The sequence below is a fragment of the Aquarana catesbeiana genome, linkage group LG06 (assembly GCF_042186555.1).
Source record: "Aquarana catesbeiana isolate 2022-GZ linkage group LG06, ASM4218655v1, whole genome shotgun sequence".
NCBI classification, from domain to species: domain Eukaryota; kingdom Metazoa; phylum Chordata; class Amphibia; order Anura; family Ranidae; genus Aquarana; species Aquarana catesbeiana.
Genome location: NC_133329.1, coordinates 141,682,910 through 141,697,883, shown reverse-complemented (window position 1 = coordinate 141,697,883; position 14,974 = coordinate 141,682,910). Strand labels below are relative to the sequence as shown.

The window sequence follows — 14,974 nt, the reverse complement described above, 5'->3', positions numbered from 1 at the left end:
AACAGTTTTAGCTAGTCCCAGGCCATGCAGCAGATGGGTGGGCTGCTGCGGCAGTAGTTATGTTAATGCTAGCACCCTAAAATAAAATTCCAGCCTAAACCAAACTAGTCTTTAAAATGCTTCCTCACCCTCCTAACATCTATACTATACTAACTTATGTAAAAAAGATGTATATACTTACCTATTGTCAGCCAAGTCTGGTCCTATGATCCCTTGTGTCAGCCAACGAGGTCTGCAGGGGAATTGAAAGAGAGCCGACAACAGCTGTAAAAGCCAGGAGTGATGACATCACCTGTAGGCTCCCATGGTGCAGCCATTGTCAGTGCTCCTTCCTCTCCCCTGCAGCTGCCGCTGGCTAACACAAGGGAGCCAGATCATGTGCCCATGACATGAGCGGGTTTAAAATAGGTAAGTATATGTATCTTTTTTACACAGGTTAGTTAGTATAGGTGTTAGGAGGGGGAGGAAGCATTTTAAGACTAGTTAGGCTTTAGCTGGAACTCTATGTTAAATCTACTGCTCTTGACATGTTCAACTGATACTTTTATGCCAATCTTAGTTGCCCCAGTGTCCATTTTATACTTCCAGTCCCAATTATAGCATGAAAAAGTGCTACACTTAATGTATGTGATGTCGTTTTTGTAATTCACATATTTGATCAAAATGTAAAATGTTCACAATTTCACATTTTATGAGTACAGTACTTAGCTGTATGCTGAGCTTATTAAGGCAACTTTTAAGGTACCCATATACAGCACAATAATAACTCATTAAAGTAGAAGTCCATTGGAAACGTTTCCTTTGCTTTGGATAGAGTTGGAAAGGGTTAGAACCATTGTCAGGAATGATATAATTGTTGCTTTCGTTCCTGTTAGGGAAATTTCACAAATTTCTTCCTGCCTTGCAGTGGCGTCACTAGGGTTGGTGTAACCTGGTGCGGTAAAAAATGGTGTCACTGACCCACTGCTAGCCTGCCACAGTGCTATGCCACTTCAGAATGACAGTAGGACAGGCAGTAGGGCACTGAGCATCAGCCTGGCTCTCCCCCCCTAGCCTGCCACAGTGCTACTTGATGGTGTCACCCCCATAGTGATGCCACTGCTGTCTTGGTGGTTTATATCCTTAAACAGTTAGTTCACCTTTACCAAAAACTTACCTAAGCAGATAAGGGGCGCCTGTAGATAAAAACAAACTGTGCAGCTTAGATTTAAAATGAATATTGCTCTTGCTATAGGTGTAGACCATTTACGTAACTCCTGAATTCTGACTGGAAAACTCCCAGGATGTTGCTAGGACACTACTAAGAGAGACCTAGTCATTATTGCCACCATCACAAGAGCAAGCTCTTAAATGCAGAGCTCAGAGCTACTGCATCAAGGGAGAGAGAGCATGTGAGGGAGTTTGAATCAGAGAAAGAGTTCACTCCTGTGATGGTGAAGGTGAGCATGACTAGGCCTCTAATAAAACAAAAGCAATTATGTCACATAAATATGTGTACACTATCACTTCCCTTAGCACACATGTGTAAATAAACATTGTAATACGAGTAGCAGCTACTAATAGATTTCACATAAAACCATACAATGTGCTTTGTCTACCTTTGTCTCCAGCTGGACAAAGTGGCTGATTCTAAGGCGTGATTTATACTTGGATCTGGTGAGTGTAACATCCACAGGGAGTGGGACCCCACGAGGTGCACTGATGGGATCTTTGAAGCAACTATGATCATCGTTTCCTGCCCTATATGAGAGTTGAAATTAATTCTTTGGACTCACTCGGATGAAAGGAATCATATGACTTTGTGTTTGAGATTTATTATTGCAGCACTGCTAAAGCTTTTTCTGTTTTGGTAGACAAAGCACATTGTATGGTTTTAAGACTAGGCTTCTGTTTGCAACATCCTGGGAGTATTCCAGTCAGGCTTCATGAGGTACGCAAATGGCCTACCCCTATAGAAAGGGCATTATTTAATTTTAGTCAGAGATGCAAAGTTTGTTTTTATCAACAGATGCCCCTTACCTGTATAGGCAGTTTTTTGGTAAAGGTGAACTATCCCTTTAAGGACTAGAGTGAGGAGACATTCATCCAATGTTATCATGCTCTTAGCTGATATCTGCACAAACATACATTGTTGGTTGACAGTTGTTCAAAATGGTCAGAATCATCCATACTGAATGATTTACTGAACCTGAGCATGGGTATCTTTAGATAAGCACCAGCATCAGATGAGAGTTACATTGTACTCCTAGTTGATGAAGACCATGTATGTAACAAGGGTTGAGTCTCTGCTTCCGTTTCTTCGTCAGTTCTGTCTTTTTTGCAGTAAGTGCAACATGTTCTTGCAGGAATTTCCTTATATTCCAGGAGAGTTTCATACTTGTCTGTGACAGGAGAGAAATCAAAATCTGCCACCTAGAGTAAAAAGAAAGAGTTATTAGAACAGAAAATACACTTTTTCACTGTAATTTTTCACAAGCTGGAGAGGTAAACTTTATTTTTACTGTATCTGATCGGACAGTCCTTCCCACCTGCCCTGTTAAAGGCTGGGCAGGAAGTGGTTAAGGCAGCCTTTCTGTGGAACCCTAGATTTCCTCTAGAAGTTGTTAGGGGTTCCTTGAGCTGTGATTAATTGATTGACCTCTGCTCTGACGCCTGCATAGCTATGAGGCCATTGCCACTTGACAATGCCAGCTACATGTCACCAAAAATCTTTTTAGTTGTCTGTAAGGGTGTCGTCCTGATCGCCAATGTAAGAGGGCATTCTTCCCGCTGATCACCAATGTAAGAGGGCATTCTTCCCACTGATCAGCAATGTAGAAGGGCATCCTTCCCACTGATCACCAATGTAAGAGGGCATTCTTCCCACTGATCACCAATGTAAGAGGGCATTTTTCCCACTGATCACCAAAGTAACAAGAGCATTCTTTCCACTCATCACCAATGTAAGAGGGCATTCTTCTCCCTGATCACCAACGTAAGAGGGGTATCCTCCCTATGGGCTACAAATGTAAGGGGCATTCTACCCACTGCTCACCAATGTAAGAGGGGGCAATCTTCCCATTGACCACCAATGTAAGGGGCATTCTTCCCACTGCTCACCAATGTAAGAGGGGCATTCGTCCTACTGACTGACAACTTAAGGGGCATGCTTCCCACTGATTACCAACATAAGGGGCATTCTTCACACTCATCACCAATGTAAGAAGGGAATTCTTCCCAATGACCACCAAAGTAAGAGGCATTTTTCCCATCGACCCTTGATGAATTGGTTTAAGCAGGCTTTCTTCAAGACCTAAAAACTATTTTCGGGGGTTCCTTTTGGGGTAAAAAAAGGCTGTCTTAAAGGATGGGTGCATCTTTAAATAAAGCTCCTTCCTTTATTCCTCACTTCGCTCATCAAAAAGTGAAATATATTCTTCAGATGAACATGAGTGGAAATCTAACTGCTGTGGCCTGGTTCGGGCTGCACAGTGTTTAAAACTTGTTGAGCTGCAAGTGCTTTGTGACATCCCATGAATGTACCAGTGATGGCCATAGGGCAATAATGAGCAGGCTGCAATGGTGGGAATGTTCCTTATCTGTCCGGGTGGTTTATACACATATTTTGTTTTGCTTTTTATTAAACAGGATTCCAACCAAAAATAACACGATTAAAAAAAAACACTGAAGCCTCGTACACACGAATTGTGTGATGACAGGCTGTTGGCAGAAAATCAGACAATTGTTGGCCAACTTTCCATGAACAAATGTTGGATGGCAGGTTTATAAATTTTCTGCAGACAACGGTCTGTTGTCGGATTTTCTGAGCGTGTGTACACAAGTCCATCAGACAAAAGTCCAAAGTACAAACACGCATGCTCAGAAGAAAGGACGAGCCAGAAGCGGTCGGTCTTGTAAACTAGCGTTTGTAAAGGAGAATTAACATTCATGACACAGCAAATTATGAAATCTCGAAATGCAGCATGCATTCTCTTCTTCTAATGGGATAATAATGAAGATGCTTTGCTGGTGATACTGATGGAGTTCTGCCAAACATATTTTAAAAGGCGTTTATTTTCTAGTGATATCAAGAATATTATTATTATGCTTGTTTTTTTTTTTTGTTTTTTTGGGCAAGTTACCTCAACACCATTATCACGTAGTTTTTAAAAGCAAAGATACAACTATGTTGGTGTCCCTTGTTAGTTTTACATTGTATTTTTTTAAATGTAACTGCCTACTCCCAAACTGTCATTTGAAGTAAAACACATAGCCAAGTATTATTCTCCACATTTTTTTTATTGTGCATTAAAAAAAGAAAACAAATAAAATTAGACATGTTATCTGACAAGAGAACTTAACCAAGAAGTGCATTCTATGCATCCAAAAATATAGAAAATATACCAAATCAAATCATTATTCAACCAAAAAATAAAATAAAAGCCTCATGCATGTGTCCTGCTTCTTAATATAGGGGTCAACAATGCCAAGAGTTGGTGAAAGCAGGGATCCGTCATCCGGAGATAATTCCGAAAATCATCCGGATTATTCTACTGGAGCTCCTGCAGTAATGGCATATGACATAATTGGTCACAGTTAATAAAGCAACCAATTTTTGGTCCAAGAAATCCTCCTCCTCCTGTTCCTAGACTGGACTTGGGTCAAAGCAATAACTAAAAGGCCAATAATAAATAACACATTATCTCCTCCAATTCCTGAACATGTCTGGTTGATGAACGGCCGTTCAGAAACAAACTGAAAAGCGAGCAATGAAAAGTGCGAATCAACACTCACCAAACTTCTACTAACACGAAATTAGCAGAAGGAGCCCAAAGGGTGGTCCCTGACAATTGAAATTCCTCTTTATCGGCTTGTAGTATGTCTAATACGTCACTAGGTTCGTGTTTGTTGGCAGACAATTGTGTGCTGTTTGTATGCAAGACAAGTTTTTGACCAACGCCCTTCGAACAAAAGTCAGAGGCTTTGTCTGCGTAAAATCCAAACGTGTGTACGAGGCTTAAGCCTGTTGGTCAGCTTCATTTAACCCTCTTAATCTGAGCCCAGGTCATCCTTGACCCACCCCAGCCTGGTACTGGACAGTGGAAGGAAAAGCAGCGCGGACAGGAGCTCATGTCTCTGTCACTCTGCTTTCTCTACCTTCCATATGTGGTGATTCACCCTGCTCTATAAGCATTGTGATAACCGCAGTACCTCTAAGTTGTGAATTATTATTTTCTTTTTGTAAGATTTATTGTCTTGGTTAAGTTAAGTTTTGGTTAAGTTTCCCCCCCCCCCTTTTCCTCCTTCCCCCCTTGGCCATTTCACTATAATTTCTATTCTACCCGGGTGGTTCTCATTTACCCATAATCGATCCATACTTCTATTATCTAATATGTTCCCTATTCCTTTTTACATATTAGTGTGTTCTGCCTTAAAAAAACCCCCATGCTCGCCCCTGGGGGAACGCCCATTTTTTGGGCGTCTCACAGTGCCGTATAAGCCCAGATTGGGAAGTGGTTGGTGAGTTTACATATACCTATTTCAAATGAATTATTACTCCAATGTTCATGTTACTGTCAATGCATTTATTGTTATTTACCACATATGTAACTGTAGTTATTTGATCCCTAGAGAATTTACTTGGACGCCTCCTGAAGAAGCGATCAATCCGCGAAACTGTTGAGGTCACGTTCTCAAGTATTCTAAATAACAGCCTCCAACTACCTTTGTTGGCACTTCTTAAGGTCACTGTAATTTCTGTACTGTAAACAATTGCTATGTGTGAAATCTATATTGTCTTTATATAGATGTTTTAAGTTTGATGTTTTTTGAATAAATCGGAAATTTTACCTATCATTGTATTATTGTATGAGGTACCGGTATAGTCCAATTAGTTTTGGGGTGACGAGGTGGGACTTAATTGGAGTAGTCCCTTTGAATTTTTTCTCCTTCTCCCCCCATTTTTCTCCATTCATATACAATAAAAATGTAACTTTACAAAAAAAATAAAAATAATTTAGCCTATTGAAATTAGATATGTACTGGTACATCTGTATGTAACGGCTGGGCATGTATTTTTTACCTAGATATATTTAATCTTTTGTATGAGCTGACCTTATTAAAGGCCGGTTCACATATGAATTTATTTGAATGGACTGCAGATGGCATTGGTATGCAAAAAAAGTATGCATGGTACTGGGTATGGGGTACCTTTTTAACAATACATTGGCACTCACAGCAAATCGCAAAGGGAAGTGCGTTAGAGCACGGTGTGGAAAATGTGCACGGAACACGCCTTTCCTGCACCATATTCTGCTATGAACTGGCCCTGAAGGTTTATGAATTTTACATGGCAAATAAACACTGCAAATTAAACTAGAACAGGCTACAGTATCAATGTCTTTCATTATTATGTGGGATTGGTATAATTTGAATAGGTTTGGTAACAAATGTACATCTATTGAACTTCAGGTGTATAGAGAGGTCTGAAGTATTATGGAGAACAAGGGAAGGTAGGTATTTATAGTGCTGTCTCTCTCATAGGAACAAGATGAAATTGTCAATGAGCTTCCTGTTGGGTATGTTAGTAGAGATAGCAGCTTATAAAATATTGGGGAAGGTGGGGTCATCTGGTCAATGGGTGGTTATTGGTTATAGGACCCTCTGCGTAAGAGACAGACGGGAAGGCAATGATCAGAGGCCCTACCTTAGGAGGCAGGGGGAAGGAAGAGCCGGGCTGTTGCTTCTCCTCCGGGCCGAACAGGAAGTGTGTCCTGAGACCCGATTGGCCATTGGTCTCAGGACCCGCTTCCTGATTGGCCAGGAGGAGAATCAGGAAGACAATAGCGAATATTAATTTGTTATTGTCACACAACTGGGTGGGCTCAGGACGCAGTGCTCTGCGTACCAAGCCCACCCTTTTTTGAAGCCAGTTAGAGTCTCAGGCTCTAATCATTTTCTTCAAATAGAAAAAAAAACATTGAAATCCATGTAGATTAGGGACTGGGCACATGGATTTGGGGGGCGGCGCCCCTGTGCCCCTTATGGATGAGTCTTCACTGGTGCAAAGGAAGAGGAGGGATGGTATGGGAGTGTAGGAGGGTCTGGGGACAGTAAGGGGATTTGGGGAGAAGGATGGGGTTCCTCAGTGTGTCTTTCATGCAGAGAGAAGGTCTCAAAAGTCTTGAGAGCCCCTGAACACAGTCAATGCTGCCCAGGTGACTGTGTAGCTTTCTTGTTCATCATGAACTTGAGTGTTGGCTCAAATAGAGTAAAGCCCCGATCAGAAAAGCATATAAAAAATACAGATTTCAAAGTGATCGTACGATAATCTGATCGTTAGTACACAGCTTTCGTCCAAAATTATCTGAAGTGACAAACACGAAAATCTTTCTCATACGATACCAGATCATTTAATCAGTACAATTTTCATCTGAAAATAGAATTCAAATACAATACAATACAGTACATAACTTCTAAATTTTTATTCTGTCGTATGAGAATTTTTGTATTTTAGTAACCTCTTTGTTTTCGATACGGAGACTAGCATGCAAAAAAAAAAACGTATGATCATTCGTCCAATAATCTCATTGTGTATACTGTACTAGGCTTTAGAGTCAATGAGAGGTTACATGATCCATTTCTATCTTTAGAAAAAATGAAAACAGGAGAGGGCGCACCGACCCAGTGCATTACCAAAAAAAGATTTATTAAAAGTATAAAAACAAAGATACTACTCACAAGCGATCATGAAAAACAGGCTATATCCTTCACTGCCTGATGACGAGAGGTAGATGATGGCACCTCACACGGCTGAACGGCTGACGCATTTCAGGGGCGCACCCCTTTCCTCAGAGCCTCAGCGGTCTGTGGCTCCTCTGTCCTGTGTGCCCTAATGTGCACACCCAAATGACCACTGCCCTAATAGGCCACGCCCATCCATACGATCTAACTCCAAATACAAGGGAAGTGTCTACTTCCCTCTCTATATCATTCTATAGTAGTGCCACCACATGCAGGGCTACCAACAGGGTTTTCTTTAGTTGTACGAACACCCATTGTTCTGAAGAGGGCTGTAAGACCATAGAATTTGCCTTATATCTAGCGAAACACCAGAGCGCAGGAGATTATTGCTTGGCCATTTCTAGCTTTGTCATTCTCCATATAAAGCAGATTGGCTGATAATAAGTTGCACATGCGGACATCATAAAATTGTTGTTTACCTGCTATTAACCCATTTTCTTTTCACTAACAATATCATGACTGACAGCTCTCCCTCCAGTCACAGATACATCACACATGTTAGAATGACAGCAAAGACAATGCTAGAAATATAGATTGACTGGGTCACAGTGCTGACATTACTCTAATGCCCCGTACACACAGTCGGACATTGATCGGACACTCCGACAACAAAATCCTAGGATTTTTTCCGACGGATGTTGGCTCAAACTTGTCTTGCATACACGCGGTCACACAAAGTTGTCGAAAAATCCGATCGTTCTGAACGCGGTGACGTAAAACACGTATGTCAGGAGTCTAAACGGGGCAGTAGCCAATAGCTTTCATCTCTTTATTTATTCTGAGCATGCATGGCACTTTGTGCGTCGGATTTGTGTACACACGATCGGAAATTCCGACAACGGATTTTGTTGTCGGAAAATTTTATAGCCTGCTCTCAAACTTTGTGTGTCGGAAAATCCGATGGAAAATGTGTGATGGAGCCCACACACGGTCGGAATTTCCGAAAACAAGGTCCTATCACACATTTTCCATCGGAAAATCCGACCGTGTGTACGGGGCATAATTTTTGCTTTGCAGAGGAGTATTATTAATGTATATAAAATAGTAGATTTTAGTAATAGTAGAATTATTATTATAATGTTGCTCAAAATGTCTTACATTCATTGTAATATTCATGCAGAAATACAGATTTCTGTATAAAAATTGTTGTGCTTGGAAACATTACTCAAAGGGGAAGATTGGGATTATAAGAAAAGGGATAAAATGCCCACTGGGTCACTCTGATTTTGACAAACATGTGGAGACAATATTTCAATGTAGTATATGTTTAAATTGACCCTGCAATATCCTTATACATAGCAAAGTTACCATAGGGTTGTATACCAGCTATCCTGGGGTACCTGCTCCTATCTTGTAGGACCACCACCTCCCTGTTCAACCCAAGCAGCCCCCCACAAAACCTTAATGAATTTTTGAATGCTGATGTTTGCACAGGGCTAGGGAATGTCCTTAAATATTTTACATAAAACTGTGGCACCCACTGGGGTCTCCATTTGTGTATTAGTGTCCAGGTATGATACTGCTAGGTAAAGGTCACTAAAGCACCAAGAACTGCATTGTAGGAGATAGGGCAGTGCACATGTTGATCAGAACAAAGTCTATGTCATATGAAAACTACCAAATCTATCTACTGTTTCTATCTGCAGCTGCGGTCACTCAAAACAATTAGCGTTCAAAATCTGAAAAATAAAATTATAACTGTGCAATGGCAAAGACCACAGTTGGCAAATTCATAAGCATGAGATAAAACGCAAAAAAAAAAAACTACAAAATATGAGAACTTCTTAAATATGTCCTGTGCCATCCAATTCATTCAGTGCAATAAAAATCATACAACACTGTCCAAATTCATAATCCAAATACATAAAGGGGTTGATTTATTAAAACTGGAGGGTGCAAAATTTGATGCAGCAATGCAGAGAAAGCAGACTTCCAGGTTTTATTGTCAAAGCTTCATTGAACAAGCTGAAGTTAGAAGCTCACGGGCTACCGTGCACAGCTGCACAAGATACTGTTCCAGTTTTGGTATATCTCCTCCAAAATGTCCTGTGCAAAAACTGTGCAATAGTGCATCCAAAAATAAAGTGTCCACAAATTGTAATTACGACTCCTCCACGCCCAGTGTCCTTCACCCTACACTCTAACCACTCACCAGATTTCAAATCCATGGTTCATTTTTTTTTTAAACAACAAACATGTTATACTTACCTCCTCTGTGCAAGGGTTTTGCGCAAAGTGCCCCCGATCCTTCTTTTCTGGGGTGCCCCAGCGGCGCTCCAGGCTCCTCCTCTTCTCGAGTGCCCCCACAGACAGCCGCTTTTCATGGGGGCACTCATGCGGGCGCGCTCCCGAGTCCTGCTTCTGCATCCATTGACAAAGACAGCAGGGCTCTGCCCCATACCTCAGCTCCGGCGTCACTGTATTTGATTGACAGCAGGGGGAGCCAATGGCTCCTGCTGCTATCAATCTATCCGAGGATCCGAGACAGCGGCTGGAACTGCTGTGGTCGTCCCCGTCGCTGGAACGATCAGGTTCAGGTAAGTAAAAGGGGGGCTCTGGGGGGGGCAGCTGCACTACAGAAGGTTTTTCACCTTTAATGCATAACATGCATTAAGGTGAAAAAGCTTGAGGGTTTACAACCCCTTTAAAACAACCCCGGTCCTCTCTAGGGTAGACATTACACCATCTTCCCAACCAACATGTGGTTAATCGTTATTTAATCTTCTCTCCTTCCCCAGATCATAGACAGGAGATAAAAGGCACTATATAGTCTAAAATCCTCTCTACTAAAACAATCCAAAACTATAATGCACTTACATTGAGATGTGTCTATTTCCCAACACTAGGGAAGGTCTCGCCTGTGTACTAGCAGCATTGCTGGCTCCAGCTATGAACCTCAGGCTGGGAATGGACAACAAGATAACGCCACTTCAAACGAGCGCCCTACGCGCTTCGACATTGTCATCTTTAGGGACAAAATAAGTTCCTCATACCTGGACGATTGGGTTTTTCATGGTTCCTGCAAACGTAGATTTTGGAAGCTGGAGGCACTGGCAAGGTGGGAGGAGATACTTTGCAGTGCTTGCTATACAGCCTCATAGTTACTTAACCATCTATAGTATAAAGACAACTTTCCAGTTGGTCACTAAACTCTAAATAACCACCTCCAGATATAAATAGTTAGTACTTTATTTTAACAGTCTGGATAACATGGGGACCCAGTCTTGATGTGTCTAAGAACAGTACAATCATAACTAAATATAATAAAGTGCATCAAAAGACAGGGCCTAGTACTATAAAGATCATTAAAGTAAAATTTGGATTTAAACACTGATAAAATCTTTACTGGATCATTTGAAACACAGAACAGGCTTGTCTTGCACCCTGGACGGTGAAATACAAGGGTGTGGTGGTGCTCTGGGCATGGATTTACATTATAGTTCTCACATACTTCACTGCATCACATGATCTGTATTTGTCAATGTAAGCTGATCTATAAGGTGGCCATAGACAGCAGAGGTAGCCTAAAGATTTTTAAGATTGGTGCATAAACATGCCAACTCGGGCGGCCCATACATGCATGTTTAGGTATATGGAAACATGGATGGGGCATTACCAGACACTGCTGGTGCTGTTTTACCTTGGCACAAAGCAGAAGCTATTGTAAGATAGGTTGAACCAGGTAGTCTTACATGGTCTACCCGTGACCAAAAACATGCAAATGGGGAAAAGTTCCATTTCAATAGCCATCTGAAGTTCTCAGGGAAAAACATCTTTACTGCAACCCACATAATTTGTCACCTCCAACAATACAGGATGAAAGCTAGCAATACATAATCCTCTCTCTACCAATACTGCTCATCAGTTCAGAAGTTTGGATCTGCCTGTACTCATTATAGAACAAAAGATTCAAACACACAGCTGGGAGTTTTGTTATTTTAGCAAAATCTGACACATTGCTGCTCTCTATTCAACGCCTTCACAGACATGAACAACCCATCTCCATACTGCCAGCAGACGCGCAATGTCAGGAAATTAAAGACTCACTTGTGTACTGTATTTTTCCACACAATGCTAGGATCAACTTTAAGAATGTTAGTGTACAACATATGGTCTAGTTATACTGAGATTTTAAGAGGTTTTAAATCCACATAAACTGTAGCTTTTGGAACAGTACTCTTTTGTGCAGTATTCTTGGATGAGCATGTATAAATGCATCACATCTTACAGACCACACTTTCACTGCAAAGTGCTCACCATATACAGTATTCTGTGCCATTTGTATTTGTATTCTGTATGTGTTGTATTGAACTGCATTGAGTTTCATTTGATGTCAAGTTTCTTTTGGGCTACTAGAACTTGTTTTCTTCATTGGTTTCTTTCTCTGTCCTCCCCTCATGTTTAGTGCTGGTTTAATTTAGTCCAAGCTAGACCCTCCCAGTTTCTTCCATGTGTCTTCAGCCAGTGTTTGTACTTTGCAGAGACGGGGCTTTGGAAAGTTATTGCCCCCACTTGTTTAGTGTTAGGTAATGCAGTTTTAGCTAGAACCTCCCAGTTTCTTCAATGGTATTGTCTTCTTACAAGACTGGAAAAACATCTTCCTCTACTGCAATTGGCTTAAGTAAAATTGTGTTGAATTCAACTTCTGTGTCTTAGTGAAGAGTTAAGCTGCCTGTGGATGGTGAAAATCAGCAGATAACCATGCTGACTGGACAGAGTGGGTCCAAGGAGGTATGGCAATGCATGAAATGGCATTTAAAAGAGAACACCATATATTGCACCACTATGATGAATAAGGACCAAGGTCCACTCTAGTAGAGTTACACATTTGCTATTATCATTTACTATTACATATTATATACAATTTGAAATGTTGGCCAACAGTTCATGAAAATGTCAAATTGAAGGCACACAAAACTCTGCCCTTCCCACCAAAGCACAATATACCGTTAGCCACAGTAAGCCAGTGCCTGCAGGCAGAAACAAAGAAGTTGCATTTGCCGTATACTTATCTATGACACCTTGTTACATATTGCTGACACACTGATTTGCCGTCATCAATAAAGTTATTTCTTATAAGCTTATTTAGATATTCTAATCTAGGTTAGGACCAGTAGCACAAAAAAATGTTTTGTGTCACTGCAGCAAAGGGGTTTTGCTGTGGGCAACAAATACTGTGTGTCTACAGAGTCCAAAGACCAAAATCACACCCATGGCCCCACCTAAGCTCTGCAACAGGTATAAATGTTGTGCATAAAGGCAGGTGCAGAAAACCTATGTCAATAAGGACTTTAGTTCATATATTTGCTGCAGTCCAGGGTTTTTTAAGCTCCCCTTCGGAAACAACAAAGAGACTCTGGCCTATTGATGTTTTTATTGGCTGGTTCCTAATAGAAACACAATAGTCTACCCTCAATAAATTCGTTTACAATGGTGTTTGCAATTGCAAACGATTTACCCATTTCCTTAACCAGTGCAGGTATCGAAAAGCAGAATAATCACATATTTTAAGTGGTGCTGCCTATCGATACTTGTACATTTCTGATAGGATGACATCTACATCTTGAAGCACAAACGTGTCCATGAAGCACCGGAATATTGTTAAGTTGCACACACATACTGTATATACCCACACACAAAATTTCAAAAAGACTTTGTGGTCTTGATTTTTTCCTTACTCAATACAGTTTGGCTAATACCGGGTTTTGAATATTGGATGGGGGAAGTCTTGTAGTTTCAAGATTTTGTCTTACTGAGCCTGTCAGCATTCACCTTCATGTAGCATCCTCCTAGATACTATAGGTACAAGGTTAGGTAAATTTAGATACTGGCTCACTGTAATCAGTTGAGCTGCATGTAATTATTTTGTTCTGTTCTGGGTTTCATTGGCTGCAGGGTTGACTGCTTCCCTCTGTCTGTCTAGAAAGGTTCTGGAACATAGTGGGCTGAGAGATTCAGCAGCTAAATATTTATGCAGCCCTGGCCAATCCCTGGGAAGAGGTGCCCAGATGGTGGCTTGAAAAGAGCATAAATACTCTGAGACCTTGAGCAGAGGGGTTCTTTCCCATAGGAAAAGATTCCGATCTGGAGGGCTGCTGCCCTCCCGGACAGGCTGCCATGTGTCTGCTGTTCATCGAGGTCCCAGTTAGGGTAGCTGTGGGGCCCATTCTGCTGAAAAGTACTGGAGCTGACTGAAGGACTTTTGTTTGGAGATCTGGTCTGGTATCACTGGAAAAAGTTGTCTGGAAGATATTGGAAAGAGCTTACTAAGGACATTAGTGAGTACAGACTGAAGAGTGAGATCCCAGAGATCGTGTGCTCCTGCTATCCCTCGTAGTGCAAGAGTCAGTGTTGCTCAAGAAGGGGACATTGTGCCTGGTGTCCTGGAATAGCTTAGTCCATTAACTGCTTGTGCAAAGACTCTGCTCACAATAATAGGAGGAAGATAAATGTCTTCCAGTTACTACTAGAATTTTTGGAGTTTCCCACAGTCACCATACTACTATCTAAGTTCAAGTTCTGCAATAAAGCATCAGCAAACCATACTCCAGACAAAGGAGTGACTGTGACTGTGTGCCTGGTGGGTGCAACAGCTGGAAAATACCCTAGGGATAATAAACTGTGGGCTCCTGTGGGAGTGAGCACTCTATACAAGCCAGAGTCCTTGGTCAAGAAAGGCCATGTATAATGAGGGCCAGGGCAACTAGCAGATGTACACCTCACATGCATGAACACCATTATTCCATTAGAAGTCTACCCATTTGCCCTATGTCAGCCTGGACCTTAGATTTGTGCTGTATGCTGAACTAATATAACTACCTTTGGATCCAGACCACAGTTGTAGAGGTGATTTGATAGCAGTGCATAAGAGAAACATGAAAAGTGCCACTGCTGACCTCTCCAATGTCTAATGCCTGGGAGTCCCTCTGACCAAACCTAGAACAAAACGCATACAGTGACTTTTTTCTAACCCTTTTGTTCTGAACATCTGTTCCAGGTCACAAAGTAGTACATACAATAGCTCACAAAAGTGAGTACATCCCTCAATTTTTGTAAATATTTTATTATATCTTTTCATGTGACAACTGTGAAGAAATGACACTTTGCTCCTATGTAAAGTAGTGAGTGTACAGCTTGTAGAACAGTGTAAATTTGCTGTCCCCTCAAAATAACTCAACACACAGCCATTAAT

At 41.3% G+C, this 14,974-nt stretch overlaps 1 protein-coding gene across 1 annotated transcript in view; it reads right to left on the bottom strand.

The window, feature by feature from the left end:
* Positions 1-622: 622 nt before the first annotated feature.
* The window catches only part of TMEM130 (transmembrane protein 130), a 98,096-nt gene continuing 83,744 nt past the window's right edge, over positions 623-14,974 (bottom strand). The window contains exon 8 of the mRNA XM_073590995.1: positions 623-2,412. Within this exon, the coding sequence (XP_073447096.1) occupies positions 2,233-2,412 (180 nt within the window). The 3' untranslated portion in view covers positions 623-2,232. The remainder of the gene's footprint in view (positions 2,413-14,974) is intronic.